Source organism: Panthera onca, chromosome D2 (genome assembly GCF_046562875.1).
Source record: "Panthera onca isolate mPanOnc1 chromosome D2, mPanOnc1 haplotype 2, whole genome shotgun sequence".
NCBI classification, from domain to species: Eukaryota; Metazoa; Chordata; class Mammalia; order Carnivora; family Felidae; genus Panthera; species Panthera onca.
In genome coordinates, this window is record NC_138349.1 from 54,952,028 (window position 1) to 54,979,352 (window position 27,325).

The window sequence follows — 27,325 nt, forward strand, 5'->3', positions numbered from 1 at the left end:
AAAAGGAGCTATTGTTTTCTGTTTTCCCAAAGGGATCCCAACCCAAGCCATTGATGCGATCAGAATTCCCAGGCAGGCCAGATTCAGGGTGACTACAAACCGTATTACCTGTGTTTTTTTCCTACCGATTAAGATCATGTGTTTCATTGCCTTTGTTTTTTTGTTTGTTTTGTTTCTTTTTTTTTTTTAAATATCACAGCAGCCAAGTCTTTTTATAAAAACCCAATCTAGGGCTTGGGTCCCAAAAGTTCCTTATGTTTTGTCCTGTCAGATTCTCTGTTTCCTCTTCAATTTATCTGTAATGTAAGCCTCACCCCATTTCTGCTCTGATCCTGGGACTGCCCAGCCTCCAGCCTTTCCAACTGGTATGTCAACACATTTCTACAGGTAATGATAAGGGTCACAATATTAACAAAAACCTGGACACCTCAAAACCAGCCTCCCCCCGCAACCCCCTTCCCCAGTGGCTTATTAAAATCAACTTGAAGTCAAAACCATGAACAAATGTGCCTTTTCCAAATTTGCAGCCTCAAGACAGATGAAATGGTCAAACGTGTTTGCCTTTTAGGGTTGCCCTTAGGAAGAGCTAACAAAAGGGGTGACGGCCCTTAAACAGCTGCTTGGGGAGAAGGACATCTGCCTCTTTTACCAGCCATTTAGTGCTCAGGCCTTGCCTTGAAAAGAGCACGCGGGGCTGGGAAGCAATAGTTCTGGGGCAGCCAGTTGTTATATGGCTTTTGTCTTAACGAAGTCACCCATTACTGTTAGAGCCATAAGTCTGCAGGAAGCCAGCTGTCAGGGCTGTGGCACAGGCCCCTCTGGGTGGCAGGCAAGGGGAGACAGTGTCTGTGGCCAAATTCCCTTTTAGACACCTGAGCCTGACTGGCTTTGTAACTGGAGAGATTTGTGTCCTCCCCACTCCCATCTTCCCTGGGGAGACCACGGGGCGCTTTCTCTTGCCCTCCACCCTTGGAGAGACATCGGGGACATCTGGGGCGTTGGATTCCTTGGTTTGCAACTCCCCAAGTGCTTAGCTGGGCTGGGTTCTGCTTCGGTTGGCTGGCGTTTGGCGCTCTCATCTAGCGCTTCCCTTTGAAATCTACCCCCTCCTTTTTTTTTTTTTTAAACCAGGTATGATGATGTCAAACGTGATGCTGATGCTACAGTTACAGACACGGCCCCTGCTGGCGCAGCCTCTCTGATTTTCTCTCCCTCTCCGCGTCCAGCGCTGGGCTTTTTCAGACAAGTGCATCTCCTAACCAGGTCACATTTCAGCCGCGACCCACTATCCGTCTGTCACCGGAGTCAGACCGCAGGAGGAGGGCGGAAGAAGACGACGGCGTTTGCTTCTCCGACCGCGGGGTGGGAGGAAGGACATTAAAATACTGCAGAAGTCCAGACCCCCCCCCACCCCCCGCCGAGGTCGGACCCTGACCACGATGCGCGCCCCGGGCTGCGGGCGGCTGGTGCTGCCGCTGCTGCTCCTCGCCGCGGCTGCCCTGGCCGAAGGCGACGCCAAAGGGCTCAAGGAGGGCGAGACCCCCGGCAATTTCATGGAGGACGAGCAATGGCTGTCGTCCATCTCGCAGTACAGCGGCAAGATCAAGCACTGGAACCGCTTCCGAGACGTGAGTCTGCAGGGCCGCGAGGGCCGGGGGCGCGGGTCTGGGAAGGAAGGCTCGGAGCAGAGCCCCGGGCGCCGGAGCGGCGGCTGCACGTCGCAGCGACCCGGTCCGCAGCCCGGGCGGCTGACCGCACCGAGAGTAAACAACGTGCACCCACCCGGCTCCCGCCGGCCGTCGCCGGGACGGCTCGGCGCCCCCTCCCCGAGGCCCCCGGGCCCAGGACCCCAAGCCCCACAACCACCCAGGGCGAGTCCTGGGCAAGGAGTTGCTCCAGGGGCGCGCGCTCCAGACGCTGTCTCCACTGCAGGCCGGGCGCGGAGAGGGGCGCGGGATGCAATGGGGGTGCAGGACGGGAGGGGTGGGGGCCCCGGCTGCGGCTGAACCCCCGACCAGATCCCTTTTTTTTTTTTTTTTTTTTTGGTGGCAAAAAAAAGGAGGCCCCCAGGCCTGCCCCCAGCCGGGTGGATGCTGCAGGCTCCACATACGGGGCACTGCAGAAGGGGCAGGTCTGGGTGCGGCCGGGAAGGTAGCATCGTCTTGTGCGAGTGCCCTCTGTTCCCACCTTGGGCTTTGGGGGAGGGAGGACAGAGGGGAGAGAGCCCTTGGTTGGGGCTTTGAGTTGGGGGGTGGGGTGGGGGGGGGGTCCTAGCAATCCTCACTAGGCGACATGGTGAAAGGCGTGTCCATGACTGGGGGCGGGTGACAGCAGTCGAAAACAGCCGAGCCCACCTTTGGGTGGCCACCAGAGCCAGGTCTGGGGTCCCCATGCAGGGTGGCGTGAACTCATGGAGGCTGGTTTTCCAGGACCAACCGTTCGTGGGGGAGCCTGGCCCAGAGTAGGTAGCGGCTCCCATCCAGAGGGAAGACTGCGGAGCCCGGTGGCCTTGAAAAACCAGAGGGGAGGGCCCAAGAGCTGGGTCTGGGGTCTCTTCGCGGACGCCTGCCCGAACCCTGGCTTAACCTTGGGCCGAACTTAGCCTGGTGGGGGTTGGGGAGGCGGCTGCGGACTCGCTGGCGCTGGCGTTGCTGCAGCACTTTGTTTACGGGCACCTGTAGATCGGAGGGGAAACCAGAGGCTGCGTTCCCAGAAGGGGGAAGTTGGGGCGAGGGGGGCGGGGGCGGAGAGCAGAGGGCGTGGCTGGGACCCAGAGAAGGGGGGGCGGGGTGTGAGGTGGAGGATGGGCCCGGATGCAGATGCACCAGAGGAGAACGCTGGTCCTGTCCACCTAGTGCTCTCAGATGCCTCTAATATGACCCCAGTTCTTGCTTTTCATTTGCCACATTCCCTCATCAGACCCACCTGGTACAACACTGACCACACCGGTGACCTTTCTCATCTTCTCTTAAATTGTGCGCGTCCAGAAGTTCCTTAGAAATGTGTTTAAAACACACATGCTTCATATGATCTCCAGCCAAATGATGGAAAGAGGCAGAGATAAGGATTTTTTTGTTATGGTGAGAGAAGTGCCAGTTTCTCTTCAAAGTCTAGGGTAGGTTGTAATTCATCAGAAAGAATCGCATTCAGCCAGGTGCTGGGGCAGAGTGGCCAGGGCCCCAGAGCAGGCAGTTTGCCCCTCCTACGTACGGCTCATCCAGCCAAGGGAGGCAGGACCCTCAGCGAGGCCTTTTCCGAGGCCCCTGCAGGCCCAGCACAGATTAGCTGCAACCGCCTGCCGCTGCCTGGGAAGCAGCCCCACGGCAGCAGCAGCGAGGGGGCGGCCGCAGGCTGGTCCATCCCAAATCCACGTGTCATCAGTCCAGGCCTCCCTCTGACTCGCTGGCTGTTTGATCTTCCAAAGTGAGACTGGTGAAGGTCAGAGGGAAAAGAAATGCGTAATCAGAACAGTAAAGGTGTAAAAATAAAGATGCCTCCCCATCTCCCTTCCTCCACCTGCTTCCAATAGCCAACTCTGTAGGTGAGGATAAATGACTGACTGCTTGGCCCCCTGACACAAGGCTGCCCACCTGTCTCCCTGTACTGGTGCCAATCACTTCCTCCTTCCTCCAATGCTTATCACAGGAAAGGCAGCCGATTTGAAATTCTGCAGGACCTGACCCCATAGGGTCCATGGAAAGCTTTAGGGCATGTATTAATTTGGGTGGCCTCAGGCTTTTATAGTGTCCTCTAAAACACCTTTTAAGGTAGCCTTGGCTTTGGGAAGACAGAATCAGGGAGAGGAGGACAAAGAAAGCTGGGCAGGAGGGTCTGGCTCTGGAGTTCCACTGGCAGCTTCTGCAGAAGGGCAGGAGGCTGCTAGCTCAGAGCCACTGCATTGCACAACTCTAGAGGTGCCACAGTATGAATGGCGCCCCCTGGAGTTGTGCAGTGCTCAGACCTTCCACAGGGACTGTGCCACCACTATAGACTCTTCTCATCCCTCCTCTGTTAGTAGAGGCCCCGCTTCATACTCTAAAGCCTGAAGGCCCTCTAGTTGTTCACAGTAACATAGGGCTTTATATACCTTTCATCAGGGCAGCTTTCCTGAAAATATGCCCCTTGGATCCTCAAAGGATCCTGGCATCGCCAGGTCGAACCAGAACCTAGTTCATAACCACAAAATGGCGCAGCCCCCCCCCCCCCCCCCCCCCCCCCCGTTTTCCCTCAGTAGAAGGGAAGCAAGTGGGAGGAGTGGAATGTTGTTGGGGAAGAGGATGGAGGAGTCAGTACGGAAGGTGAGGGACAGGTCTCATTAAATGCTGTTGACTGAACTGAGGGGAGAAGACTCAGGGAATCACGTGGAAGAGGTCAGGAGGATGAAGAAGAGGAAGAAAGCGTGGGCAGCTGCTGCAACATAGAATTGGCCTGAGCTGGTTAGAAGGGAGTTCAGTTTCGCATTCTTTCTCTGAGCGCTAGGATTATAGGGAGGCAGGATTTACCAGCAGAGTAATCCTCGCCTCCCGTGGGTGCAGGGCTCTCGCATCCTGTGCTTGGGTAGATTTCCTCTAATGCCCAGTGCCTTGCTGCCAGGGAGGAGAGAACGTCATGCCAGAGGAGAGGAGGAGGTTGGGATCTAGCTGTGCTCTACCCTAGGCAGGCCTGGGCTTTTCAGAGGCTTGCTCCCCAGTGCTATTATCTCCAGATTCCCTCCCTGCAGAACTGGGTGGGATTTGACTACAGGTCTCGGAATAGAGCATCCAAGGCCTCATAGATAGAGATGGACACGTGAGAGGAGGCAGGCCCATTACACAGCATTCTTCCCGGCGGGCTCCAAGAGCCTGGCTGGGCAGCACTGAGTGTTCTTTTTCTTCTTGGCTCTTCTCTACTTTGTACTCCACCTCCATTAAACTTTAATGATATTTATGGGCGTCTAGCACAGTGCTCGGCCCCCAGGAGGCATGCAGTTAACTAACGTACCTTGAATCACCGATTGTGGTGAGTGCTTACATCTGCCAGTCCCTGCAGTAAACACTTGATCTGCATTGCCTCTCGTGCCCCTCAACAACCCGTGAGCTATTTATCATTTCTTTGTGATGCACCCATTCTATGGTTGAAGAAGCGCCCCCGCACAGAGAAGTTAAGGAATGTAACTTACCCAGGGGTTGAATAGCTGGTAAGTGGTAGAGCTGGGATTCGAATCCAGGTCATCTGATTAAAATCTGCTTTTAGGGAAACTCTAGGCCTAACCCTTAGTGAAAAATGGGAAGAAAGAAGTCTCCCCTAGTTTGTCCCCTCTGAGCCTTCAAGGTTGCCCTGGGCTGGAGCCGCTCCTCCTAGGAAGAGGGGGGCAAAGCCCTCAGTGTCTTCAGTAGCCTGCCACCAGCCTGCTCCCCACCCCATGACCTAGTGAGACCTGAAAGGCCGCTCTCTATCCAGGAGAGGCAGGAGTGCAGTATGCTAGGAGAGCTCCGGCCTGGGAGTTGGAAGGCCCGGGTTCAGGTTCTGACGCTGCCACTGGCTGGCCAAATGATGCCAGGTCCGTCACATCCCCTCTCTGAGCTTTGGTTCAGGCTGGGAGGCTAAAACGAATGTGTAAGCATGGAGGCATCTTGTCAGAGGGCTGCAGGGCACCCGTTTCAGGCACTCTCCAGCCCCGTCGAAAACTGCCAGATGGATCATCATTTCTGTGCCTCCGTCCCCATGAGAAAGACTTTGATGTATGCTCACTCACTCACTCGTTCGCTGCAGATCTGAGCACCAACCCTGTGCCAGGGGCTTCACCTGATCCTGGGAGCTGGCTCAGGGAAGTCATGCCTGCTGGTTACTCATGATTCTCACAGTTTTATGACCACCAAGTAAGCCAGTAACAGGTTTTAGCCACAAAGGGGCTCCCTTATCACCACCCCTCCCCTATCCCCACTCCATACACCTAAATCGATGCAAGTGTGGGAATGAGCTGCACAGGTGTTTGTGAATAAGTGTGGGTGTGTGAGAAGAACCCCAAACTGGGTCAGAATGGATTCCATAATTGGGATTTGGGGATGGGAGGGTAGGTCCTTTCCTGGCCTCCTTCCGCATTCTGATTTTGAATCCTCTCCCAACTGGAGGGGCTGGCATCTCCCAGAGCCGCGTCAGCATGGTGAGGGGCACTTGAACACCCGGCGGGGCTCCAAGCCTTGGGAAGAGAGGGAGAGAAGAGCACTCTTTGCCTGGAGAGGCTGTCGTATGGTCCTCTCATCTTCCAGGGAGGCTAAAGAGGGTGGAAGATCAACACCACCCCCTCCCATTCTCCAGAAGGTCAGAAGTCTGTCTAGAGGAGCAGAAGCATGCTATCCTGCCCCAAGGGCCCAGGGAGAACACTCAGCCTGTCTTCCTCATGGGAGGACAGAACTAGCTGTGTGACCTTGCGAGAGCTCCTTCCCGTTTCTAGCCCTTGATTTTCCCATTGGTTTAATGGGCTGGCTAACAGAAGCATCTACAGAGCTCTTATCATTCTTTGACTCTAGGAGGATGGCACCAGAGTCAGTCAACAGCCCCTTCACCCGAAGACGTACCCCACCCACCCTCCTCCGCCTCTCCCACGAGCTGGGCAGCACAGTCTTTGGGTTGAGGGAAGGGACTTTCTCTTTGCTCCAGAGGAAGTATCTGTGACCAGAGCAGGGTAGGGTTTGCATTAGCCAGAGACAAGAGAAACCTGAGAAATGGGGCCTTAATGATATCTTGGGGCAAATACCAGGAGGTAGTCCTATGCCCCTGTGTATGTTTCCCTGCAGGAAACATGGGTCTTCTTCGGGCTGTAAACAGGGAAACTGTATGCCTAGGCCTAGGCCTGGATACACCGCTGTACCTCACCTTGGTGGGCAGACCTAGGCCCACCTACAGGCTGTGGGGTGCTGTGGTTCTTGACATGCGACAGCCTCTTAGCTCCTAAGGGCTCAGCCAGAGTTCATTTGCAGGTATAGCCCCTTCCTCAGGCTTCCCATGGTATTTATTGGTCATAAATTCATTTGGCACGTGTTGGCACTGCCTCGCGATATCACCTCCACTGTGGGCTTGTATCTCAAAAGTCCTCCCGCCGGCCTTTTTAATGTGTGTTTATCACATTCCTCCCACGGTTAAACTCCTGAGGGCAGGATCTGGGGACAGACTACTTGCGCACCTTACCCCCCTGTCCTCCGGGGGTGTGTGCACACAGTAGGTGCTCAGTGTAGATGTATGCATTGTGGAATGTGCCAGAAAGGATCTCAGCTAACTCGTCCTGTGAGCCCCCCTCCTCACCGTCCTCTCTGGGTAGCAGCATGGTGGGTGCTGGGGCTCTGGGCTGAGCCATGTTGCTTATCTCGGGAGCTCTCTTCCTCTTTCTGGACCCTGGAAGGTTGAGGCAGTCCAACCAGAACCCTGGCACTCTGACTCTCCAATGATTCATTTGGAGGAGAAGGGAGTGCATGATGCCTTGAAGGAAGATTGTCCTTCAGCCCCTGTGTCTGTGGGCCTGGACCTGGCTGATGCCAGCCTTGCCCTTTCAGCCTCCTCCCCATCCTCAGTATGTCTCCAGAGCAGTCCATCCACCTGTCAGACCCGGGAGCAGCTAAGCACAGGACTCTCGCAGGCAGGGCACAGTTTCCCCACGGCAGGGCCTCCTGCCCCCCCAACTCTCTTCCCTGACATCAGAAAAGATGTCAAGGCTTCACTCAGCTAGACGGATAAGCCAGGCCTGGCCAGTGTCTTACCTCTACCTGAAGGACACCCTCTGGCTCTTCCCCTGCTCCCTTGTTCCCTTGTAGGAGTCTGAACTTCAGGCTCTTTCCCCTCTATTCTCAGAGCTCTCAGCTTGGAAGAGCTGGGGGAGCAGAACCATGGAGCCTCAGTGGCTCTAAAGCACAAGCTCCCACATTTTACAGATGGAGACACAGACCCAGAGAGGTGCAGGCACCTGAGAACCCTTCTCCCCTCTCAGCCCTGTGTTCTTTCCTCACACCATGCCTGTGTTTCCTCGGGGAGTAAATCCTGTCTCCACTCATGTTCCAGAAGGGAAATCGAGGTCTCAAGGCAGCTCAGAATAGAATTTCCAACCTCCTCTCCCTTGCACCCCGCCCCTGTCCTCTCTGCCCTTTATGGACCCCTGGGGCTGCCACCTAGAACCAGAAACCCAAGGGCGGGGGTGTGGCTGTGATGCCCAGAGCAGTGGAGAGGTCAAGCCTGTGGAGTACGGGCAGGGGTGCTTGCATACCTGCGGCCAGGTGGAGCCCTTGGCATGATGGGAGTGATAAGCACATTTTGGCCCTGCAAGGAAATTCCTCCAAGGGGAGAAGGGGTGGAGGCCGAGAGTCTCACAGATGCCTGTCTCCTTCTGTTTGCTCAGGCCGAATACGTAGCCCCTGCCACTCCCTCTGAGAGAGGAACAAATATTTAATGACTGCTCCTGTTTTCACAGCCTCCACAGGGCAGGCACTGCCCCCTCAAGATGCCTCCTGCCTAGGTATGTGACGCAGGAGTCAGTATTTAGCTGAGAAGGAGCCTAGATGGCCCGCACTGGGCCCCTCCTCACTCCTTTCTGGGTCCCTCACTCAGTGCTCCTCTGGCTGTTTGTAGGGGTGGGGGGCGGTGGGAGGAGGCCCCAGCCACAAGTGCCCCCCCCTACTCCTGGGCCTTCTCATGGGGACTGGGCTTCATCGGAGGCTCCCTTGCCTGAGGAATGAGGCAAAAATAGTGCTGGGCACCAGGCCTTTTGGAGGTTGAGAGGGGCCTGGCCCACTTACATTTTTAGAGGTTCTTGATCTATTAAAAAATGAAGAAATGCCCTAACAAGGTTACAGAAGTTGTGCTGTGTTTAAAGTCTCACGATGAACATCTTTCTGTCCTGTTCGTGTGCCTCTGTGCCTCTGCCTCGTTCGGTGACAATATCCAAAGTCTATATTTGAGGCCCCCACCGTGACCGTGAGACCCAAAAGCGCCTCTGCCCCCCTCCACTCCCACTGGAACCCTGGCTTCAGTGGTCCTGTTTCGTGGCTTTTGAAAGTGCAGTGCTCCACAGTTTCTGAAGTCCTCTGAGACGTTGCACTGGGTCCCCCTGCAGCTCAGGGTGGAAGGCAAGGGAGCCTGCCCATTTTATGGACACAGAGGTGGGCTACGGGGAGGGCAGTATTCCAGCAGGCTGTCTTGCTGGCAGTCAGAGGCAAGGCCAGGCGGGAGCCCAGTGCCCTGATTCCACGTTGGGGGGGGCGGGGGCATCAGGCTCCCCATCACACTCTGATGCAAAGAGGCAGGTGGAGATTTGCCCAGGTGCTTTTTAGCCCAATACACCGGGGCCCCGGGGGCTGCTCTTCTTCTGCTACATTCACTGTTGTGTCCCGTCTCCCTCACCAGATGGAGAGGCTGGGAGAGATTGGGTTAATTCAAGCTGTGAAGTGAGCGGGTGATTTGGGTGCTAATTAAAATGACAGGAAGTAAACAGCGCTTGGAAACACCCAGCATGCGCCCCCTAAGCCCGGCTAGGCCTGCGCACATACCACCAGCTCTCCCCCAGCTTGGCACAGTGGGCCCTGTCTCCATGGCAACCGAGCTGAGCCGCAGAGATCAAAGCAGGAGATGGGTTAGCTCCAAACCAGCAGAACCGGGGGCTTATGAAGGGGTTTGTGGGAAGCGCCTGAAGAAGACTGGGTCCAGGTGTCTCTCCCCACCCTTGCCAGCCCCTCCTCTGGCTACAGGACTCCCCGTCTAGGGGTTGAAGCGGAGCTGGTGTGGTGGGAGGAACCATCCATGAGCTGGGATTGGGCCTCCAGGTCCAGCCCCTGGCCTGGGACTTTCCTCACCTGCTAAAGTTTATGGGTTTATGGAGTGGTATGGAGTCCTGGTTAGGGGCATGGATTCCGGAATCCCAGTTCTGGGGGGTGGTGGGAGGGGTGCCAATCCCCTGCTGTGCAATTGATATGGGATCCTGCGTAAGTCACTTAACCTCTCCAAGCCTCGATTTTATCGTCTAGAAACAGGGATAATAATAGTAATTTTCTCTCAGGGTTGTTGTAACGAGTAAGTACCTGAGCCGATGATATAAGGTGCTTAGCACAATGCCTGCCAAGTGGTAATTGCTGAAAAGATATTAGCTGTTATTAGCAGTATTTTTACTAGGTGCTAGGTGCTGGGCACAGACAGATGACTTTTATAAGGTGTCTGCCCTCAAGGAACGGCCATCTAAATAGGGAAGAAGCAAGGGCATCCCTTGGTGTAACTCGAAGAATAATAAGCTACCAGCTGCAGTTGGCCCGAAGGAAAACTAGCTATGGGGCCAGGTTAGGGAAGATGATGCCCGAGTCGGGCTTTGAAAGAATAGAAATCCTGGGGCTGGATGCAAACACACATCCCACTTGGGGAAGGAGGCTATGCCAAGGTCTGGCCATGCTGAAGCATCGGCTGAAAGGACATGGGGCTGGCGTAGCCAGGAACAGATCGAGAGAAGGCTTTCTTCTGTAGGTGACCGGGAACGGTGAGGATTTTTAAATACAGTATTGATTGTAGTTTTTTCCCTTCATTAGAAAGTAAAACATGTTCACTGGGGTGCCTGGCTGGCTCAGTTGGTTGAACATGTGACTCTTGATTTCGGGATTGTGAGTTCAAGCTCCACATTGGGCATAGAGCTTACGTAAAAAATTAAAAAAAAAATTAAATTAAAAAAAAAAGTGGGGCACTTGGGTGGCAAAGTCAGTTAAGCATTCCATCTCTTTTTTTATTAAAAAAACTTTTAAATGTTTATTTATTTTTAAGAGAGAGGAGCAGAGAAAGAGAGAGAGAGAAAGGCAGACACAGAATCTGAAGCAGGCTTCAGGCTCTGAGCTGTCAGCACAGAGCCTGACACGGGGCTCAAATCATGACCTGAGCTGAAGTCAGACGCTTATCCAACTGAGCCACCCAGGTGCCCCGAGGCATTCCATCTCTTGATCTCAGCTTAGGTCTTAATCTCAGGGTCATGAGTTTAAGCCCCAAACTGGGTATGAAGCCTACTTAAAAAAAATGTTTTGGGGTGCCTGGGTGGCTCAGTCGGTCGAGCGTCTGACTTCAGCTCAGGTCATGATCTCACGGTTCGTGGGTTCGAGCCCCGCGTCGGGCTCTGTGCTGACAGCTCAGAGCCTGGAGCCTGTTTCAGATTCTGTATCTCCCTCTCTCTGCCCCTTCCCCGCTCACGCCGTATCTCTCTCTGTCTCAAAAATAAATAAACATTGTTTTTAATGTTTTTAAGTGAAAAAGAAAAAAAAAAAGTAAAACATGTTCACATTGTAGAAATTTTGGAAACTTGGAAAAAAGCAGAAAGATGCCAAAATCCTTTGTATTCCTATCCCCCAGAGCAAACCATGTTAACATTTTGCTACGAATCCTTTTTACCTACTAACCTTTAGGATTTTTTTTCAAAATGAGAACGAAGTATATATTCAGTGAAGAGTTTTAAGGAGGGAGAGATGTGGTCAGAATTGTGTCTGGAAGGACCCCTGTTGCTGTGGCCGTGTCGAGGACAAACGGTGGGAGACCCGCCGGGGACGTGGCAGCGACTGAGGCTGGGGTTGGCAAGGTGGGACAGGGGCATGGTGGGGAGGAAGGCAGGCTGGAGACAGCGGGTGGGGTGGACAGGATGTGCAGATGATAAGCATGGCCTTTGCCTTGCTCTTGTAAACTTGGCGAGGGTGCTGTGATGTGCACGCCACAGGAGAAGGCGGAGAGCCCGGGTTCCCGTGAGTCAGCCTGTGCCTGGCGCACTGAGCATCTGCTTTGTGTGAGGCGCCTTCAGAGGGAGGGAGTAGCTGCTCTTTTTCCTCCCCGAGGCCCTACGTTACGGGCGACAACGCCAGAGGAGATGAGGACAGCATTAGACCCAACGTGCAGAGCTGGAAGGACCCTACCTTGGAGAGCTGCTCAGCACCAGTGAGGGCTCTACCAGAGCCAGCCCACCCATACGGGCATTTTAACATGTTCGGAAGGTGGTTCTAATGCGCAGCCATTGCTGAGACCCACATGGCACAGAGGAGGACCCTTAACCCCGAGGATGCTCAGGGAGCCAAGCTTAGAGCAGCCTCCGAGCCCAAAAGCCTCCCTACCTCTTCTGCACCCCCTTCTCAGTGCAAGACTGTTCCTCTCTCAGTGAGCGAGGCCTCACCTACGCACGTCGGGTCATCCGAGGGGTCCTGACTCGGCTGTTCCTCTGTCTTCTGGCCCTTGGCTGGCTGCCCTGCCTCCCTGGGCCTCAGTTTCCTCCTTTTTTATGGGGTTGATCCTATTGGTCCTGCCGGTTTCCCAGGATCGTGAGGGTAGAAGGAAGACAGTTACATGAAACTATTTGGAGAGGACGTCATTTGAAAACCCCATGAAATACAAGTCGTGGTGCACTTCTGCATTCCAAAAGTTCTTCCACAGGTCTGCTCTGTGCTGAGCACCGCTGGGCGCAGGGGTGGTCACAGCTGCTGAAATCAACCGGGTAAAATAGATGTGCTCTTCCTTTGCCCAGAAATGTGGATCTCAGCCCAGGACCCACCTTCCCTCTGGCCTGGCCCTCGCTCCAGAGCACTGGGCAGGGGCTCTTCGGAATCCTTGTTTCTCAGGGGAGGACACGATAGATCAGCAGCAAAGCCGGGACAGCACCAGGCCCCCTGTTCCCTGAGACGACCCTAGTGCCTTTATGAGGCCATTTGTCACAACTGCTAATAAGCCCACTTGGGTGCCATAAATAGACACCATTGCACTGAAAGGCATTATTCACACTTACCAACAAACACCTCCTTTTCAGCTTATAGATTGTGCCAGCCCACACCCAACCTCAGGGTCCCCTGAGTATATCCCTGGGCTCTGCCCCTGTGCCACCCACAGGACCCCATCACCCTTCCCCAAGGGATGCCCCAGGGTGATTCTCCTCACACTCCACTGGTCTCTGCGGTCCCTGGGGGCTGGGGGGAGAGCTCTGTCTCCTCACTTGCAGGGGCTCCTCATGGGACCTCTCCCTGCTCCTTTTCTGCTCCTCTGCCCAGAGTCCTTGGTCTCTTGTTCTGCTATAACAGCTTTTATTAGTTGAGTGCTTTCTGGACACCGAGCGCCCCTCAGACACCATCTTTAATCTCTGAGTGGTCCCAGGAGATGGGTGCTGGGCTCCTAAAGGTCAAGGCGCTTGCCCACGGTGTGCTGCTAAGGGGAGTATGGGGACTGTGTGACCCTGGGGCCCTCTCTCTTTCTCATCCCCCTCTCTGGCTGGCGGCTCCCACTCTCCTGGGAGTGAAGGCTGCTTAGACATGGGCGGCGGGCAGGAACAGGCAGAGTGAAGGGTACGGAGAGAGAGAAGGGTACAGAGGAGATGGACAAAAATGCACAGAAACACCCATGAAGGCAATACAGGTAGCACAGAGCTAGCACAGCCAGGCCCTCGTAGGGAGAGGTCTGCTGGTCTCTCTCCCTCCCCTTCCCCCCAGCCCCGCCTGGCCTTCTCTGTCTGTGTGGAAGAGGCAGGAGGGCCAAGCCCGAGGGAGGGCCTTGGCACCCAAGTGGGAAAACTGGGGGCTGCTCACAGAAGTGGGCTTTGTTAACCTCGTTTCTGGATAAAAACCATCTGGCATTGGGTGAGCTGCCTCGAAGTGTCCTTGTTTCCTTGCACACCCAGCATGCGCTGTTACCTACACATGTGTGCCTGTGAACACACGCTCACAGACGGGACCTGCACACCAGCACATACACACACTACAAATGTGTGCTTGCGAGTGCACACACGTGCACCCAGGGCCCTCGTGAATGCACACGCGTGTGCAGAAGCACATACACAGGCATACACTTGGCCCCGGCCCCTTCCTGGCCTTCGCCCAGGAGGCCATGTCGGTAAGGGCCCTCGCCCCTGCCCGGTCCCCTGATGCTTGGCAGCTTCCAGAGTCAGTGGCCTCAAAGCCCTGGGGCTTTCAAAGCACTTGTGGGTGCTTGTTGCTGCCTCCATGTAGCTGCCCTCTAGTGCGGGAACCCCATGCCCTCTTCTCCAGGCCTGCCAAGGGTCTGGCCCCACCCCACCCGCACCCCCACCCCGCAGCGTGGCCTCTGTCTTCCATCCCTGCACAGCTCTGATCTTTGGGTGGATGGGACTCAGGATGAAGGGTGCGGCTGCACGTGGCTTCTCATGCCCCTTCGCCCCCCAGCTCCAGAGCCCCATCCAGAGGAGGCCAGCAGCTGGCTCCGTGGTGTTGCCAGCCTGCGGTCCCAAGAAGCCGTCTCCCCGCCTGCCTGCCGGAGCTTCCACCAGGAGCGCCTTGGGAGCTGTTTGCTGGTTTCAGCAGCTGCCTCTGCCCCACAGGGGCTAGTGCGGAAACCGAAAGGAGTTGGGGATTTTGTGCCAGTGAGCTTAGGCCGGGCGGGAGCTGCTCTGCCTTGGCCATAGTAGGATCCGTGGGCCCAGGGAGGCCCTTGTGGCTGGAGCAGAGTGAGGGGCTATCTCCCTGTGCCTTAGGTCTTGGAGACTGTGTGCTGTAGCCAAAAGAGAGGTCTGTGCTGGGTGCAGGAGACCTGGGTTCTAAGACAATGGGATCTGGGGTGGGTCATGTCCTGTCTCTGGGCCGTCCAACCTCTCCTGCAAATAGAGGGGGCTCGTCCAGATGATGTCAGAGGGCTTTTTCAGGACCCTGGAATCTGAGGATTTGCAGCTGGACCAGGGTAACCGAGGAAAACATTGACATCGGGAAGGACCACAGCCCCCCTTTCTCTCAGTGCACCATCTAAACACTACAGGAAAGTCAGAACTTGAGTGAAAACAGTCTCTGTGCAGTGGAAGAGAGGCCCTCCCTCTTGCCCCACTCACATGGTGGCTGGTGGCAGGGGAGGGGACTACCAAGGGAAAGACCCTGGCTGAGGGAGAGAGTGGCATTTCTGGGACACTTAGGGCACAGGTGTGAGAATCACTGGTCCTGGGCACTATGGGTCCCTTAGACATCTGTCTGATGGTCAGGCCAGGGCAATGGAGAGATGGGGCCTTGCGCTTTCAAAGCCTCACCTCTAGTGGTCCTAAAGCCAGCCCTGAGTGGGCCCAGGCCTTAAGCTCCCTGTAGTGAAGACATAGGAATACTGTCCTCCAATTGAAGGCCATAGAGCTTAGAGAACTGTATAGTAATCAAAGACCATTGCCCAGCACCCACGGTCACATGATGAGGCCTGAGCACACTGGGACCACATGGTCTAAGGGTGGGCATCACACTAAAATCCCCATCTCCCCTTCTCCCCTCCTGCTCCATTTCCCGTGATCTCCTGCTGCTGCTTCTGGATCCCCAGGAGGTAGAGGTAAGTACCCCCCGGGGTCTCTCTGTGGTCTCTCTGCAGCCCTGCACCCCACCCTCCTCTCCTTTCCCTCTGCACTCTCTCCCTGCACCGCCCAGCATGGGATGGAGGGGTAAAGAATATAAGGGAGAGGCCGGAGGGATTCTGGAAATGGGTTTGGGGGGATAGAATTCTGGGAGAGGCAGCTAGCAAGGCCCGGGTCTGGGCAGCCCCTGGGGTGACAGCAATTAGCTTGGGGGAGCAGTGTCCCAGCCCTCTTCCCTCTTGGCCCTGGAATTGAGCCTCGCCTCTAGGATGTTAATCTTAGCCCTTCCCTTCTTCCTTACCCCTGTGTCCTTCCTTAGGATGACTACATCAAGAGCTGGGAGGACAATCAGCAAGGAGATGAAGGTAACGTGCCCCTCCCAGGTGAGGGAATATGACTGATACTCCTGAAGATAAGAGGGCACATCCCGACCATGGCCTTGGGGGTTCTGTGGCAGCCAGGCCCTGATGGCAGTTGAGCTGAGGAGCTCTGGTTATCAGGACTGCTGGAGAGAGGAGCTTCCCAGCTCGGAAGTGGGGCTGGGGGTCCCTGGGCTCTCTGGCATTAATTTCTAGGTGACCTGTATTCTGGCCCTGTGTCCTTGCAGCCCTAGACACCACCAAGGACCCCTGCCAGAAGGTCAAGTGCAGCCGTCACAAGGTGTGCATTGCCCAGGGCTACCAGCGGGCCATGTGCATCAGCCGCAAGAAGCTGGAGCACAGGTGAGGGGCTTGGGGAGGTGGCGGTTCTTGGGGCATTGCTTAAATAGCAAGGGCTTGCCTGATTGTCTCCTATGTGGTAAGTTATCTATTGCTGCAAAACAAACTTCCCCAAAACTTAGTGCTTAAGACAACAAATGTATTATCTCACATGGTTTCTGAGGGTCAAGAATCTAAAAATGGTTCTGTTGGGTGGTTCTGGCTCAGGGTCTGTCATGAGGTACAGTCAAGATGCTGGCTGGGGCTGCATCATCTGAAGGCTGGATTGGGGCTGGAGGATCCACTTCCAGGCTTGCTCGCGTGCCTATTGGTTCTAGTCATACGGACCTCTCCATAAGGATGCTTGAGTGTTCTCACAACGTGGCAGCCGGCTTCCCCTAAGTGAGGCATGTAAAAGAGAGAGAGAACAAGGAGGAAGCCACAATGTCACTTATGATCTAGTCTCAGAAATCATACATTGTTACTTCTGCTACTTCTCTTTATCAGGAGTGAGTCTCTAGGGGAAGGGAATTAGACTCCATCTTTTGAAGGGAGAGTGTCACATAACCTGTGGACATATTTTAAAACCACCACACTGTATGAGATCAATCACCAAGCAGTGTGGGACTCAGGGAAAGTCATATCTCTTCTCTGGGACTCAGTGTCCACATCCATAAGACAAGTAGGTTGGTCCAGATGGCTTAAGATTCCTTCCAGCTCTGACGTGCAATGACTTAATGAAATATTTACGGTTGTAGCTTCTGAGGCTTGCAGAGGAGGGAAAGGTATTAGCTCTGTCCCAAGGACAACACCTGCCAGGATCCAAGACCCCTGGAAAAGGTCCCATTTCCCTCCCCTTTCTCCAGGAATCCCGGTTTCTATGTGAACTCTTCCATAGAAGAGTTTGTAAATGTTGGTGAATAACTCAAAAACAGAACCCTTGGTGGCCAAACAAAACGAGTCTATGAGCCAGACGTGGCCTGTGGGCCATCAGTTTGCAACCTCTGATAAATCTTGCAGTCAGCCCTGGGGTTGCTGCCTGAAGGCCCCGTTGGACTCAGTGACCACGGGAAAGGGGAAGCCGGGGGTCTGTCCCCTGCCCGGTTGGCTCCACCCTTATAAGCTGGAGGAGGGTCTAGCTGGGGGTGACGGAGAGGGTGGGCCGGGGCAGGGAGGAGGCCACATGTGCTACAGATTGCAAGGGCTAGCTTCTTGTTAGAACCGGTCTCTCGAACCTTCCCTTTGCGTGTCCCTCTCTCATTTTTGCCTCCATCCCTGTGCCTTCCCCACCCCTGTCCTCCTGTAGGATCAAGCAACCTGCCCTGAAGCTCCCTGGAAACAAAGACACCATCTGTAAGCCCTGTCACATGGCCCCGCTCGCCTCCGTCTGCGGCTCTGACGGCCACACTTACAGCTCAGTGGTGAGGACCCCAGGCCCCAGGTGTGGGGGTGGGGGGGTTACACCTGAAGCCACAGGGAACAGAGAGGACGACTCGACCAGGGCCTCCTGTGGCGCTCCCGGTGCTGAAACAGAGCCGGAAGTGCTTGGTCGGTGCATTAAGCGTGGCTGACCATAGAAGGGTCACCTGAGCCCTGGGCTAGGGCTGCCTGAGAGTCCCAGCCAGACCCTGCCCCTGGCCTTAGGCAGATGCAGGTAGGCAGTGGGGCTTGGAGGACATAGGTGGTGAAGTAACTGCAAGTCAGAGTAAGTGAGGTGAGGTCCTCAAGAAAGTACCCAGGGCTCTGGAACGAAGGAGATGTGTCATCCAGTCGTCAGGGGTGACGGATGGATCTTTCCACAGGCATATTCCCACCTGGAGGGCATGGTGTTCACTAGCAAGCACCAGGCACTCTGGGGCAGGAGGAAATAATCCTCCATGAGACAACCATGTGGGAGGGAGTGGCGACGGTTGGTGGGGGAATGGATCCCTACCTTACAGGATTTCTATGTGGGTTAAATGAGACCCCTGTGAAAGCATCTTATAAACTTTAAAGTACCATAGAAATGCAGGTGCTCGCTGTGACTGCTTCTGCTAGGGACCAGGAGGTGGTAGTTGCTTGGTTTTTGGAGGGCACTGTCAGCCAGGGTTGGGTTCTTGGGCTTAGGAACCCTTTTGGGGTGAGATGCGGATTTAAGAGTCACGCGCTATGGGTGCTGATTGAAGCTGGGGAAGGGTGAGGCCGCCGGGAGAGGAGAAGGAAGAGAGAGAGAATAAGCCAGAGGCTGAGGGCAGAAGGTACACTGAGGAGGCGGGAGGGATACAAAGGATCCCAGTGAGCTGACAGAGGGAGGGGGTGGAGGACAAGAGTGCTGTTGCACAGCCCAAGGACAGAGCAAGATTTGGGCAGGAAGCTGTGGTCTGAGGGTCATGGCGGTAAATAGTAAGGAGGGAGAGATCATCAGGACGTCAGGCTTGCATCCCAGCCCCACGGCCTTGGACACATCACTGGGCCTCTCTGAGCTTCCATGTTCTCTGCTGAGCACGAGAGACAGAATTCCTCCCTCGCAGAGCTGGGAGAGAATCTCAAACACTATGACCGCTTCTTAGTAGCCATCATCTCACGGGGATAAGCCAGACACGACAAAGGAAAACACTTTCAGGGCCAGGAGTGGATGCGACCCTCTCCGAGGCTGGCTTCAGCAAACAGCTGTGGCACAGGGTTTTTAGTAAAGGCCGGGGGAATTAGCAGATGTTAGCAGATAGCTGGCAGCTTTTGTCCAGAGCTGAGCAAAGCCCCCCGGAGGTAACTGTGCAAAGACCATTGAGGGAGGGGCCAGCAGTCAGTTCCCCAGGGACTAAGGGACTGTGGTGAGAAGGAAGATAGGCCAGAAGGCAAGGAGGCAGTGGCAACAGGCAGCTAAATAGAGGGGTGTGAGGGGATGGGGTTGTGGGTACGGGGAGACTGGTGTCCTGGGAAAGATAAATGTGCAGAGAGATTAAGCTAGTGCAGACCAGTGTTCATGGGAGCCTTTGAATTCCTGGGAGGCCCCTTCCAGGGCCTTCTGCCCCCTCCCACTGTGGACCTGTGGCTTCCCAGAGGGACCGGCAGGGCTAGCCCTCCAGGCTATTCATGGGGACCGTCCCTCCTGTCAAAAATGGGGAAGGCAGCTGTGGCTGCCTGGTGGGCTGGAAGGACCCCCAGCTACAAGGACCCACAGGTGAGCCCCGCCATCACGCAGCCTGACCTTTCTTCCCGCACAGTGTAAGCTGGAGCAGCAGGCCTGCCTGAGCAGCAAGCAGCTGACCGTGAGGTGCGAGGGCCCCTGCCCCTGCCCCACAGAGCAGACCTCCCCGTCCACCACCGATGGCAAGCCAGGTAATGAAGAGTGCTGGGCCACAGCCAGGCTGGGGGAGGCCTCACTGCCAGCGTCTCCTGGGACGTCTCCTTCAGGGCTCAGGGATGGTCAGAGCAGGAAGGGAGAAGCGGCAGAAACAGGGACCTGCGGGGCTGGGGCGCTTGGGGCTCGGGCATAGGGAGCAGGTGCTGTGTGTTCTCAGTGCCAGGGACTGCGGGGGGAGGAAGACGAGGGGTGATTTCTCTCTCCCCTTCCCCCTTGACCACTGCCCAGCCTCTGGCCTGTCGGGCAGCATCCCAAAGTGAGATCGTGCTGTGCTTCGCCCCCACCTTCACCCCTGCCCGTTTCTCCCCCTCCTACCGACTACAGAGACCTGCACAGGTCAAGACCTGGCTGACCTGGGGGACCGGCTGCGGGACTGGTTCCAGCTCCTTCATGAGAACGCCAAGCAAAATGGCTCTGCCAGCAGCGGGGCCAGCCTGGCCGGTAGTACAGAAGCTTCTTGCTGTGCCTGGGAGGGGGGAGGGCAATGGGGAGGCAGGGGTGCACTGAGCCAGCCTGCCTTGTGCTACCTCCTGCCAGACCCTGAGCCTCAAAAAGGGCCTAACCCTGGAACAAGAGGAGGTAGGCTGCAACTTGGCAGGAGGGGTTCAGGTTAGCGAATAGGAAGAACTTCTCGACGAGTGTGGAAGGATCTTAAACCCTGAAATGGGTAGCCACGGGAAGGCGGGAAATTCTCTTCCCTGAAGGGCTCCCCAAACAGGGTTTTGAATAGCTCAGGTATAGTCCTGTGTAGAGGCAGGGGGACTGACCTTCAGCCGTTCTTGAGTGTCTCACTCCCACGGTTACGATCTGAGCTGCCCTGACCCTTCCCCTGAATAGATGGAGAAGGGTTGGGTGGACAGGTGGATGAAATGGCTTACCTTGAGCGTGACCTAACCGTGGCCTTCTCCCCAGGGCTGGACAAGAGCCTGGGGGCCAGCTGCAAGGATTCCATTGGCTGGATGTTCTCCAAGCTGGACACCAGTGCAGACCTCTTCCTGGACCAGACAGAGCTGGCGGCCATCAACCTGGACAAGTACGAGGTCTGCATCCGTCCCTTCTTCAATTCCTGCGACACCTACAAGGACGGCCGTGTCTCCACCGCTGAGTGGTGCTTCTGCTTCTGGAGGGAGAGTGAGTGTGGCGCCTCGCTGGCCCCGGCCCCCTGCCTCCTGCCCTCTCCAGTGCCATGTCTGTCAGAGCCCGGGGAAACCAATGCTTTAACTCCATTCCTTGTCAAGCTCCTCAGTGATCCAGATTTTGTGGGTCCTGGAGCACATGCCCTTTGGGAAAGTAAAAACTACAAATGTCAAATTTCCAAGCCCCCTCGGGGCCTTGGAGGGAACTGATGGATCCTAAAGCTGAAGCCATGTTGGCTTCTTTAGTGGTTCCACTTCTGGGAGTGTCTCACATTATTTGCTCCCAATCTGTGATCGTGTAGGTGACCATCAGCCTTAGAGATAGGACATGATTTGCTAGGTTTATATATTCTGAACCAGAGTTGGACATGTGCTTAGAGGTCACCGAGGCCAAGTGGCAACCATCGCCAATGGGGAAACTGAGGTTCCAAGGGGTTGGCTGACCTGCTGGCCCAGAGGTAGGGAAGGCCCTGGTGCTCTGCCTCTGGTGTTCTGCCTGGTTGGTGGGTGTTCAGCATCCACGGCCTGAGGCCAAGCCTTCTATTAGGGCTCCACCAGAGGCCGGTTTGGGACTCTGGGCCAGTCACTGAATCTTTCCAAATTCAGTTTCTTCATCAGATCTAGGAGACTGTTGTGAGGGTGAATGGAGAAAATCTGCGTGCAGAGCACCGTGTAAATCACAAATCCATCTGCCAGAGTGAAGTGCCTCGATCACTTTTAGCGGCCCTCCTGCCCAGTCTTCCTGCTCTCTGCCTTGCCCCAGCACATTCACCTTCCAGGCCTGGGAAACTCACTCTGTCGGTCCTATACAGCAGCCTCCTTGGGTAGGAGGCAGAGAATGATCTCATTTTACAACCAGCCAGGCCTCTAGCTGGGAAGGGCTAGGGACTTCTCAATGTCACAGGCAAGTTAGATTTGGCTGCTGTTATTCTCAGGCTTCTGTCTAAACTTGGGCCTTTCCCCCTGGGGAATCTGTGCTTTCCACCTCCTCTTCTGAATCCTGCACCCTGATCCCATGAGTTCCCAGCATCCTCAGAGAACCCCGGGCCTCTCGGGGCACCCCAGCCCATGCCTCAGCCAGGGAATGGCCTCCCCCAGTTGGAGTCTCCATGCTTTTTTCTTATACTGAAGAGCCCCTATGTCGGTTTTCAGGACCTTAGAGGGATCAGTGCATTCCACTACCACTGTGGGGCTTCCCCAAATCAAAGCCTGGGTATTTTCATCTTGCAGAGCCTCCTGCCTGGGCTTCTAAGCCTTGGGGGCCTCTCATGAGTCCCACGAGCACCATGGGATGGCCCCCAGCAGAGGCTGCTTTTCTCCCCACAGAGCCTCCCTGCCTGGAGGAGCTGGAGCGCATCCAGATCCAGGAAGCTTCCAGGAAGAAGCCAGGTGAGGGGGTTGAGCTGGGCTCAGAGAAGGAGGCAGGGGAGGGCCGCCCCAGGGACCCCCTGAGGTGCAGGGACTCCAGCTCCTGGGCATTATGGAAGACATTGAGCCCAGAGGAGGCCCTGGCCTAGGAAGACAGGAAAGGGAACTCCCTTCCTGTTCTTATCCTCGTGGTGGGACAGGGTCTCCCAACCAGCCCCTCAATAAGTGTGTTTTAAGCACTAATTTTGTGCCCATACATTCTGGAGCTGGAGGGTGGGATACAGAAGGTTCAATTCATTTCAGCAGGGGTATGTGCAAAACTCAGGTGAGCCCCGTCCATAGCAGATGTTCACGTAGGCAGCAAATACTTAGGCGCCAGCCCCAGAGAGCCGGCAGTAGACCTGGCCCAGGTGATGGGCAAAACAGACTTGGTCCCTGGCCTCATAAAGCACACAGGTTACTTGGGAAAACAACACACAGTTGACACACCAAAAAGATAGCACTACCGACTGTAGCTTGCGGAAGTATGGTGCCAAGGGAGAGCACAGTGGGTAGAAATTAGCCTGGGGGTCTGCAAAGACCTCTGTGGGGAGCTGGTCTTCAAAGGAAGACCTGAGGGATGAGAATGAGCCAGCCCAGGTTGGGGAAAAGCTCAAGGATCTTGGGAAACAGTGAGAAAGGCGCCCCCACGGGCAGATGGTGGTGACTGAGGGGACAGAGGGCCAAGGGGCAGATCCCTTGGGGCCCCATAGTTAATTGGGCCCATGGCATCGGTGCCTATGGGACCAAGTGCTGGAACCACCCCACGAAGCCTTGTTGACCGAGAGCCCAGTGGCCTTTGGGGACGGGTGTTAGTGCTACTTCCTCCAGGAAGCCACGCTCTTTCCTGCTGGCAGCACCCCTCTCTGGTCTGTGTTCCCCAAGCATGCTCGCTGGGCCTCCAGGTGCCCATCCTGTGGTGCCTGGAATTGTCATTTCTACGTGGGTCTCACCCGCATCTCCCAAGGGGCAGAGTCTCTGTCGGGGTCGGTGCTCTCAGAAGAAGTCTGTTGAGTGGACAGAGGCGGCGCACTTCTAGAGCCTGAGGGAAAATGGGTGGGCCTGAGGCTGAGGGGAGATGCCTGGGCACTGCCGGAGAGGACAGCCAGGCTAGAGGAGCTGCTGCAGGATATAGGGGGTGTTGAGCACTGTGACACCAGGGAGGCGGATTTTCTCGGCCCCCGTGAGTCAGGCCAGAAGAAATGCTGGGCGTCCCGCCCTGGACGTCCGGCCTTGTCGGGTGGCTGGTACCTGGGGTGGCTGGGCTCTGGTGGGGTCTGGACCCTTGCCGCTCACGCCCAGGGCTCCAGGGCCACCTCTCCAAAGAGCTCACACCCCAGCGCGTCTGCTCTGACCCTGCCGGGCCCTGTCACCTTCAGGAGTCTTCATCCCGAGCTGTGATGAGGACGGCTACTACGAGAAGACGCAGTGTGACCAGGGCAGTGGTGAATGCTGGTGTGCGGACCAGCTGGGCCAGGAGCTGCCAGGCACGCGCGTCCACGGCACCCCCGCCTGCGGTAAGGGCTGGGCGGCAGCATGGGACCCTCTGACCTGCACCTGGGAGGGCTTGTGGGGCGCCCGCCAGCAGGGAGGAGGGCTGGCCGGCGGGGTCCTGACCTGCCCCTCGGCTCGTTCACTTCACAGACGAGATCCTGAGCTTCTCAGGGGACTTTGGGAGTGGTGTCGGCTGGGAGGACGAGGAGGAGAAGGAGACAGAGGAAGCAGGCGAGGAGGCTGAGGAGGAGGAGGGCGAGGCGGGCGAGGCGGACGATGGAGGCTACATCTGGTAGAGCCGTGGCGGGCCAGGGTGCCGACGGCCGGGGGAGACGGGCCAGCAGAGAAGACCTGGACAGAAGCGGGCGGCTTATGAATGGATCCGGAAAATACAGCTGGAAGGACCCTGGCTCCAGCGGGGAGGACTGGGTGTGTGAGTGTGCATGGCACGCGTGTGGTACGTATGGCCAGGATGTGTGAATGTGTGTGTGTGTGCGTGTAGCATGCGCTGACAAACGTGTCCTTGGTCCACGCTGCTCCAAAGACCTCCTTGTAGCTGTTTTCTTTCCATTTACTGTTGGTTTTAAATACACATCCACACACGTATACCACAAGGTCAAAATCGATGAAATGAGATGCTCCCTGCCGCGTCCCAAGCCCCATTCGGGCCCGTCCTGACACCCTTGGGTTGCCCTACCTGGGGTTCCTTGTCTTGATTGCTAATCTTGGCTCAACCAGCCCTGCCTTCTCCTACCCTTTCCTGCCCTCTCCCTCCCTGCTTTTTAGGTGTCCCTATTGCAGAGGGGAGGGAGGGCGGGGAGCTGTCTGCTGTCTGAAGTCCTCCTAAGGCTGGGCCAGTTTGGCTGTGACACTCCCACCACCCTCAGATGACGTGGGCTGGGCCACCTACTGCAGTGAGCCCTTTCTCTTCACCAGGTTCCCTGGCCCTGGAGAAACTTTCCTCTCCTAACCCAAGCCTGAGTGACCGAGGGTGGCTGAGGCGGAGAGGCAGGGGCAGGGGGTGGCCTTGCCAAGCTGCTGGGTGGGGAGCAGAGTGAGGAGGAAGGAAAAGGGGCCCAGGGTGAGTCTGCCTTTGCAGATCTGGCGGGAGCTCTGAGAAGTGGAGGCAGGGTAGCCCTGAGAGCCAAACCCCGGAGCAGCCGGGCCCCTCTCCGTGGGCCTCAGGTGGGGGCCTGGTCTGGGCTGCTCTCTTGGAGGCAGTGGGCAGTGGTTACGCAGGTGGGTTCCGCCTGGCCTTGTGCCCCTGGTCCGCTCCGGGAGCCTGAGGATCAGGCAGCAGGTGAAGAGGCCGGGTCTTGGCCAGGTGTGCACCCACCTCCTCTCTGCCCCCTTAATAAATGCTCCTCTCCCATCCAGGCCAATGGAAAGGTCGTTCCTGAGACCTGGGGAAGGAGAAGCGGAGAAAAGTTCCACTTGCCATGACTTTTCTCTATCTCTCCTTAAGACAGAGGTGCCAGACCCATTTCCATCCCCTCTCCTCCCAGCACCAGGGGTTACCCTCTGACCATTCTGAGGGTCCCCTGAGGCTGCTCTAGTGGAGGGGCTTCTCCAAGCTCTGAAGTGTTCAGAGGTTGTGAAGTCAGAGGGGATAGGACTGGGGCAACCAGAATCTGAAGCCATGCCTCCCTGTCCCCCCAAATCTCCGTATCAGGTGGGAGCCAGGATGGATGAAACCATGCCCCATGGCATGACGAAACCATGTTTTGTTCTAATCTGTCCCGTTCTCCCTGTTGAAGCAAATTCCTTAACACCTTTGTTGAAGAATTTCCAACCTGGATCTGGGCCTCTCATGCCCTTCTGTGCGCAGTGAGCACAGTGTGTGTATGTGTGTGTGTGTGTGTGTGTGTGTGTGTGTACGAGAGTCTAGGGGCCGTCCCTGGGGGCCTGGGAGGTGAGGAGGGGTGCCTGTGTGCTGGGCGGGCAGCAGGTGTGGTGTCCCCCCAGGCATGGCTCCCTGGGCAAGGCTCCAGCCTGTGCCTGCCAGCTTCTGCAGCATCTGCTGTGTCTGTCGGACCTCATGGAAGAACCTCACCTAGTCTGCCCCTTTTACTGCACCCTGGAATCGACATCTTCCAAGTTTTCTCTTGGGGAAAATAGTGAAACTGCAGTTAGCCCCATGAACCCCGCTTCTCATTCCACAGCACAGCAGCACGATTCTGGTCGTGAAGGTGTCACACTGTTCCAGAGCCAGCCCCCACCCCCACCCCCGCCCCGCATCCCGTCTCCCTAGCCCCCTCCCTGTCCTCCCACCTTCTCCCTCTGGCCCCGGCTCAGTTCAGGGAACTGCCCTCTGCCCTCTGAGCAGGCCACCCCTCTCTCACTCGGAGCTACTTGAAGCTTCCCAGAGCTCTCGCTAGGTATGGAGTCTGTCTGTCTCTTCCCTCTGCCCCAGCTGAGGCTTCCAGAACTGTTGCTGGGAGTGGCTGTTGAGGAGGCTGGGGCGTTCCCGGGTGGGGACGGGTGGGGAGGAAGGGGCACCCCTGTCTCACTGTTGCCCTCCCCTCCTCGGGGCACGTGCTCTCTCTGTCTCTGGGTCTTCTGATTGTGCACGTTTCTTATGACCTTGTAAATATGTTGTAGAAAGAAAGCAAAAGGCGCTGAACTAGACCCTGGTGGGACTCAGGGGTCCCGCCTTGCCCTGTCTCTGAAGCCCACACACTGCTTTTCACCCCACTCTCTGAGACTGAGGCCCCCCAAAGCTAGACAAAGCAGCTTGTTCCCAGTGGGTCGACAGCCTCCAAGTGACTTATCACACAAGCTGTAGGTCTTCTCGCGAACAAGGTTGCAAGGTGGCCCTTCCTTGGCTCCTCGGATTCATGCCCTTGACCGAGCTGCCTGCTACCGGCCCCTCTCATGTCCTTCTACTAGGATATCCTCTCTCCCCTGGTTTAGGCGGGCAGTGGCGTTAGGTCTCTGTTGAAAAGAGCTCAGCCAAAATTTAAGAGCAGTTTCTTGCCTGGCCCTGGAGCTGCCCTTGGCCACCCCGGGCGTCCTCACCCATGGGCGCTGGGAGAGATAGGAATGCCTAAGATGGGGGAGTTGGAGTTGGAGAGAACAAATGTGCCTTGAGAGACCACTCAGAGGGTTCAGGGTGATGGGGAAGGAGGCAAGGCGTCCGAGCTCAGGAAGGAGGAAGAGGAAGGTGAAGTTGATGAGGGCACCATGGGGCATCATGACTGCCCCCGATTGTCCTGCTGGTGCTGTGACCAACATGTGGTCAGTGGTCACACTTCCTTCCCCACGCTGTCCCCCTGGTGTCAGTGGCCACCCCCGCGCCTTTCATGAGCTCTGTCTGCTTCCGGCTTCACCTCTGAGTGGGTGGAGTCCATGGGACCCGCGCCGGAACCTTCCATTTCACCAAAGCCTCACCTCAGCCCTTGGGGAAGACGAATGGCTAATGTACTGGCACCCAGCACCATTGTGAGGCTGTGGGCTGGCGGCGGGGGGCACAGGGAAGAGACACTGGGGGCACAAAAAGAGAGGGGAGACATCCCGAGGAAGTCCCAAGCAGAGCAAACTGCTTTATAGCCTGAAGCCTACTTAAATTGTGTTATGTGCAATAACTGAGCTTAGAGTTAAGAATTGTGTTCAAGTGCTTGGATTTCCGTCTGTATATTTAAGTGCTGAAATCGTATCTTTCAGTAATTTTAGATGTCTTAAAAAAATCGAAAAACAAAGTGTTAGACCGTGTGTGTGCATTGATGGGCACTCAAGCGTCCCGTGAGTCACCCCACCCTCTCCCTTTCCCCTGTGTCCCCAGCCCCTCACCCCCAGCACCCCCTCCACTTGGGGACCCTGCCTCGTGTTGTCTCTATCTGCCTATTATTCAGCCTAAGGAAACAAGTACACCCCACACATGCATAAAGGAAATCAAATGTTATTTTTAAGAAAACAGAAAATAAAAACTTTATAAACACCA

The 27,325-nt window shown here is 56.1% G+C and overlaps 1 protein-coding gene across 1 annotated transcript; it reads left to right on the top strand.

The window, feature by feature from the left end:
- The first annotated feature begins 1,146 nt into the window (after nucleotides 1–1,146).
- On the top strand, nucleotides 1,147–27,325 carry SPOCK2 (SPARC (osteonectin), cwcv and kazal like domains proteoglycan 2). The gene is made up of 11 exons (XM_060642484.3): nucleotides 1,147–1,628; nucleotides 15,277–15,285; nucleotides 15,627–15,672; nucleotides 15,915–16,029; nucleotides 17,312–17,426; nucleotides 19,209–19,323; nucleotides 19,673–19,789; nucleotides 20,261–20,479; nucleotides 21,811–21,873; nucleotides 23,271–23,408; nucleotides 23,536–27,325. The coding sequence occupies exons 1-11, from the start codon at nucleotides 1,440–1,442 to the stop codon at nucleotides 23,679–23,681; spliced, it is 1,272 nt and encodes a 423-aa protein (XP_060498467.1). The 5' UTR covers nucleotides 1,147–1,439; the 3' UTR covers nucleotides 23,682–27,325.